Below are 6,577 nucleotides of genomic sequence, written 5' to 3' on the forward strand. Positions count from 1 at the left end.
TAGATGTCTATATGTGCTATACCCCAGGCAGGAAAGAAGCTGTATCAGTTTTGGACAAGGGAAAAGTATAAATTCAGAGCGTTGATCGTGCAGATTGCGGCCTTCCCGACCGGTAATAACTCCGTTACTGGATTCCCGGTGAAGTTCCGGAAACCCGTCTACAGCGGCCAGGCTTCAATGTTCCCCCCAAAGAGTCCTGTACGTGTGTTGATTATTCAGTCCAGTTGTCAGAGCATGTCTGCCGGGCTAGACTCTCGAAGACGATCGATTCAGATGCACTCCCGAACCCAATCTCCGGGCCGCCGAGCCCTCACCCACGCACCACGGTGATTTGAGTTGCCTTCAGAATTCATCATTAACATTATCCATACCCGTTCACCGGAGCGGAGCGGATTTCATCTCTCCCGAACGCGGGCAGTCGGCCGTCTATCTCACCGTAAAAGCTGCTGTGAGCTGCGACGAGGCAATGAAACCGTCACCGCCAAGCCCCAGCATCCACATTCAACCAGATGATATATTCTTTCAGACCATGAAAGTCATGCGAAACTGGCCCGTAAATAGTACAATGACTGCCGCTTTAGAAATGTAGACAGGCCCCTCTTGCTACACCGTCCTATCCCAGAACCCCGGCGTATCCGCAGCAGAAGGATGTGGCACATAGACTCGCTTCGAGGGTTCGCGAATCTCACGCGTTTGTCAGATCCGGCGTGAAGGGCAGGACCCGTGTCTCATTGCGTGAACCCAGAAGTCCATTGCACACTTGTCGACAGGAGGCCTAGGGGAAAACGCATCCAAATTCTCGTCACCCCACAGTAGCACGTTCCGTCTCCCGGTTCGCCATTTGATTGCACTGTTTCTGCCAATATTCACGGTATATATAACCACCTGATGACATTTCACGCTGTTCAGTGAGAAAAAGATCGACCAGCTCGACCGTCGCATGGGGGAAGTCCTCGAGCTGCTCCAGGAGTCACTGCCTTGCAGTATCCTGGGTCACAGATAAGGGGTAGCCTGGAAGCGCTTTCCCACATTGTCTCTTCACTGAGAGAGCAGACGGCCGCCAGAGAGTTGGCGTACATACCCTCACATCCGCCCGAGCCAACGACCCGTTCCACCCGGGAATGCGTTGCCTCCGATCAAGAAGACGGTGGAGCTCGCTCGCATCGATAGAAATACACGCCAACTACGCGCTTTAAGCGCTCCGGACGTCAAATAGCATGGAACGGGCGAGAAGAACGTCGAGGCCGATCGCGACGAGTCCTGAGGTCGTCACCCTGCGCCCCCATGCTGGCCGCGCAAGACACAGCGGTATACTGCAAGAGCATAGTATATAGTTTCGCTTCTATTCCATATACGTGGTTTCGCTTCTATTCCGTATACGTCCGAGGACATACATGGCGCCTTCATACGGTGATAGCGGAAATTATGTGCGGCTCAATTGATGATATGTCGGCAACTATTGTAGCAGAGACTTATAAGCCGCAGGCTTGTGTTTGGAATTGCCTGGCCTACACTAGAAGAACAACCTAGGAGTGACGGGACGGGTCTTGTGCATTGCTAGGAAGTAACGAATTCAGACTAGGCATTCTGGTCTTTTGGCCGGACAGGCAGAGCATGTGGCTAGCAATAACGCACTCCCGTTGCAATAGGGAGAGTGATTAAAGTTGTTGAACCGATCGTTACAGCATCCGAGTGGCTTCATATTATGAGCAGTAACAAATCCTGCCAATGGATGTCAAATCAAACTATTGCACGACTTGCTACTCTATCTCTCTTTCCCACGCCCATACGAGATGCCTCAGGAGAGCCCAGAGACCAGCAATTTTCCAAAAAGTTCTACAACATGACATCCCACTTGAGGATGAACAAAGGATTCATCGCACTTCGCATCAATGCAACTCGTACCTTGACCGCTTCCAACCCCCATTTCAACAGCACAGATGCGCGAATCGCCAGCTAGCCCTATCCCGGAGTATGCCGTGGCCACAGCCACACCGAGACTTTTTGCGATCTTTTCTCGTGCCAACTTTGTATGTACCAAGGGACCAGTGCGGGATCAGGCACGCAGGCGTAGCCTGTCATGTCTCGCCACTGACACATGTCAGCATGCCTAAGGGAAAAAAAGTTGAAAGGATAAGAGTTTTTCGCTTTGCTTTCGCCTATCGTTGCACGCCCAGGTGGGGTCCAAAATTCTCCTCGTGGCTACTGTGGTAGAAGCTTTCTACCAGGATGGCATCAGAGAGCTTCTGCAGGGTCTAGCATCGAGTCAGCGCAACAGGACTATGTCCGCGGATCAAATCAAAGGCGGCGCGGCCCGGCCATCGTCCGTTACTGTGCAGGCGCCTGTGTGCATGAGCGTACCGAGGCCAAAGTTCACGCTCGTCCTCCACCAATTTTGTTGTTTTGTTGTCACTGAATTGTCAAGCACATGGTCTCGTTATAGTATATCGTATAGCTTGGCTTCGAGTAGCAAGTGCTATAGGTATCCATAATACATGTTGTACACGCTGTACCATACCCTCTCTAAATCGGTCCACATGTTCAGGTCTGTTCCCAAAACGTGTACTCCGGTGAAATGAGACAAGAAGCAGAAAGTTGTCCAAACTTGGCAAACCAGACACCCATCAATGCACTTTGTCATAAGTCGGAGCTCTATCCAGGAAACAACCGATCTGCGCCATGCTCATGCAAACGAAAAATGAACGCACGTAATTCAAAAACCTCTTACTATGTCCGACTCCAAATCGACGAAAAGAGCCGGCCCTGATTCGAAGAAGAAAGAAAAATAAAATCAAGTAATTCAACGCCTCTGAAGCTGCGCGAGCAAGGTGTCTTCGTCTTTCACCAACTCCAATACAAGCAGTCTTCAATGCCCGGTCGCATTGCTGCTCTCAGCCTGCGTTTCCCGTGATGTGTGCTGAGGGTATATGTTTCGGGAGAGCCTGCAAGAAACAGGTGGGCATGAGTTTAGCTGGTCTCTCTTATCGGTGTAGTCGGCGGACCTGTAATCGTATCGGCCACATAGGCATGGTGTTGGGCTGATAGGTTTTTTTTTTGTGCCTTGTTCCATTCACGGTCGTCCTTCTGATCGACGTCGATAGTGATGTATTTGGCAATGCCCCGGCCTCGGTGTCCCAATCCAAATCTTGGAATGGTCAGCGGCCGTAGGTCTCATGATCCGATTAAAGTGCCCCGCTGTTGGGGCCTCGCAGCCGATCAATCCTCGGCGGCGGTGCGTGCTCCAGCAGATTATGAGGTGGGGCGAATCGACCGTTGCGGTTCATCAAAGTCCAGCTGTCGTCGCGGTCTCGAGTGAGCGGTGACCGAAGCGAGAAAGAGAAAAATTTTGTTCCTGGTGTTCTGCTGCGGCTAGTGCATAACCAGATCTCGCAAGGGTCCAGAACCCCAGGTTCCACAGGACCTGCATTCGACCTAACGGTGTGGAGACAGCGTCACTTGTGGACCACAGGATCTGTAATCCTTGCATGTCCTGCATGATGATGTTGCTGTGGCATGAGTCGTGGTTTCCGAAACCTTGATGTGCGTCCCGCGATATCGGCTGGTCAGAACGTCTGCTCTGGCAGCCTTGCAGATAACAAGGCCGCCCTGCATTCGCCCGACACTTTCGGCTGAGTCAAGAGATGTGCTTCTGGCCGATCGGATCAACGCTGATAAGCCGCACGGGATGATGTTTCTGGGAGCGACACGCCGGAGACGCAATGCCAACCCCACGCTCGCTCTGGTGGCCGGGCCGTGAGATTCGTGGCCGACGACAGGCACGCGCGGTAAATATGCGTCGCTGTTCTTCAATGAGCGTATCAATACGTCACCGAGACCCATCGTGTCGGAACGCCGTCGGCGCCAGTCTCATAGGGCTTCGTGCTCGTCTTCCTGGGAGGGAGTGCCCACCGGGCTCGACCGGGCCGTTGCTCGTCCAACTTGCCGCTCCTGCGCATGGCCATTTCCATAACGGCAATGCGGATAAAGTCGGAATTTTCCCGCATTTCACGCTGTCTTGGACCAGGGGAGAAGGAGAAACCCGCTTCTTTGCCTCGCGTTGACTGGTCCCCATTTGAGGAACGGGGCACCGCATTTTGACCCCGGGAGCCTGCTGGCGCACTCCTCGACCGGTGTACCTTGTACGTCTGCATCTGGATCGAGGCGGTAAAGGTGCTGCGTGAATTTTGCGACGATGACGATGCTTGCGATTCCAGCCGGGAAGTCTGCGTCGGGTTCAGATATCTCCGCACAGCCGCGGATGGTTCTTCGTCCAGGGTTGGTGGCATGCGCTCGTCCGTGAAGGGCACATTGGGCTCCATGGTCAGTATCGAGCGTGTGAGGAAGTCCTCGGGCGGGATCGATGGCATGTTCATGTTCGAGAATGAGCGCGCAGCGTTCCGTAGGGCGCGTAGGCTCGAGGTCAGGTTGGATTTGAAGGCGGACCTGAGGGGCCGCAAGGCGAGCCTCATGCCCCCCTTCTTCTCCTCTGTCTCCGGGGACGCATCGAACACGCTGAAGTCGAGCTCTTCTGTCTCCTCATCAACTGATAACGGGTGCTCCTCTCTCTTTCCAGGCGGCGAAGACACGGGCGTCAGCGACCTCCTCGTGGGCTGCATTCTCCGACCCCTCATCGGACTCGAGGGTGTGCCAACCGAGGACAACGTGTCGGTCGAGAAGGAATCGGTCAATGATGGCATCGACTGCACAGACTCGTAGGAGACGGTCCTTGTCGAGAGCGGGGATGCGATGGTGCTCTCCCCGATGGACAGGTCGTCGTCCTCCAACTCTTCGGGCGGGCTCAACAGGACATCCAGCGGCCCCTTGATAAAGTTCAGACTCAGCTCCTTCTCGGATTCCTGGCTCTGCTCCAGTATCGATTCAACAGTCATGCGCTTCTCCTTGTCCTTGGCCACACGCTGCCGTTGAGCGCGCTGGGTTCTGGGCGGGGGGATAGCGGTGACCGCCAGGAGTGCAGCCACCGAGGGGGGGATCGCATCGGGAGACTGCACCTCGCCCCACCGGGGGGAGCTAGAACGCTGCCGTCGTTGCTCATGATAGCGGTGGCTGCGTTGTTTTGGCGGGTTGACAGCATCCCTTTTGGACCTGGTGGGGATCTGCACCGGGCTTGTGGGAGTGGTCGGCCTCGAGCAAGTCGTGGTCGCGGATCTCGGGGGACTCGGGGTTGGAGTCGCGTGACTTGATTTGACAGGCCGTCGCGATGTCACAGCCATTTTCGTGGTAGTAACGCTTGCTGTTGAAGTGCGGGGCCCGTAAGGAAAGGTGAAATCTCGACCATACTTGCCGTCTGGCGGAGGGGTGGAAGGTGGGCTGTCGAGGGGTGAGAAGAAGTGAAGGTAGCCAGGAGAAACAGAAGTCGGGCTGGAGACGGGGGCACGGGGATTTTGGTTCGGCCTGGAAAAAAGGAGGGACCTGGGCGACATCATCTTGCTGTATGTGCTAGTCTGGGCCTGACAAGGCTTGGCCTAGGGAGAGTGCAGGTATGCAGACGTGGTGCAGCCGTGGACATGTCCGGTACGACTGTGAGTAATGAGAACGTGGCAGGGGGCCCTGCGACGGGTTTGGGCCGGCTCCTGAGCGTGCAGGCGTGCAGGCGTGCAGGCGTGCAGGCGTGTGGTAATGCAGTGGGCCTGGGCGTGGTCGAGAAGCCAACTGGAAGGTTTTGATTTAGCCAGACTGGACCCAGGAAATGCCGGGCAGGGTAGGGCTATGATGCTTATTTGCAGAGTCGAGCGGTGGGCTGGAAGGGTTTTGGTTCAGGGTCTCATTGCTTGTACGTAAGAGTACGTAACGAGAACGTTGTCAGGATGCAGGGCCGGGCCAGTCAAAGGCAAACCGGTCGGTCGGGATTGGCTGCCGAGTCTGTTTTTGGGCCCTGTTCGGTGGCCAGTTCGCGTTTCGTTGTCTTGTGTGTTGGCCTGGGACAGAGCGAGGGCCGAGGGCAGGCAGGATCATATATCAAGTTCAACAAGGTCAACAAGGCCTCTGTGCCTCGCGCTTGGCCTCCCAATGATAAGCTTTCCGACAGGCCACACAGTACCAGGCCGTGCAGATGTTTCTTGCTGCCACTCGCAGGTGGGAACAGCGGGCGGGGTGGAGCGTGGTAAGATGTCGCGTGCGGCGTGGGAGAGAGGGTCTTTTGACCCTTTGTCGCTGGGTGGACGGCGTCGTATGCTCCGCCCCGGCTGGACGGCCAAGGTTCAAAATCGAAAACCAAGCTGGGTCTCGTCTGGCGCGGCGAATGGAATCGAATCAGATCGGGGTGGATCACAGACAGGACACACAGTAGTAGTAAGTAGTGTAGAGAGAAGGGACCTGCCAGGCTGCGTGTGACCTCATCGGGAGCCTCCGCCGGCTGCTTGGGGATTTCGTCACTGGGTATCCGTATTTCAATGGAACCCGGTGAGAACCTTCTACTCCTTGTTTCTCCCTCTCAGACAGACACCTGAAGACTGCTGACTGCTGCTCCGAGTACACGAGTACACGATGGGTTGTGTTTTGGAGGGGGTGTGTGTCTTCCCTTTGCTGCACAACAAAGAAAGAGGCGTCCGTGGGCTCC

The 6,577-nt window shown here is 55.3% G+C and overlaps 1 protein-coding gene across 1 annotated transcript; it reads right to left on the reverse strand.

The window, feature by feature from the left end:
• Positions 1-1,921: 1,921 nt before the first annotated feature.
• Positions 1,922-6,577, reverse strand: KVR01_004748 (uncharacterized protein). Its single transcript, XM_044791119.1, has one exon. The coding sequence runs from the start codon at positions 5,442-5,444 to the stop codon at positions 3,819-3,821; it is 1,626 nt and encodes a 541-aa protein (XP_044646912.1). The 5' UTR covers positions 5,445-6,577; the 3' UTR covers positions 1,922-3,818.

The sequence above is a fragment of the Diaporthe batatas genome (assembly GCF_019321695.1).
Source record: "Diaporthe batatas strain CRI 302-4 chromosome Unknown Contig00004, whole genome shotgun sequence".
Lineage (NCBI taxonomy): Eukaryota > Fungi > Ascomycota > Sordariomycetes > Diaporthales > Diaporthaceae > Diaporthe > Diaporthe batatas.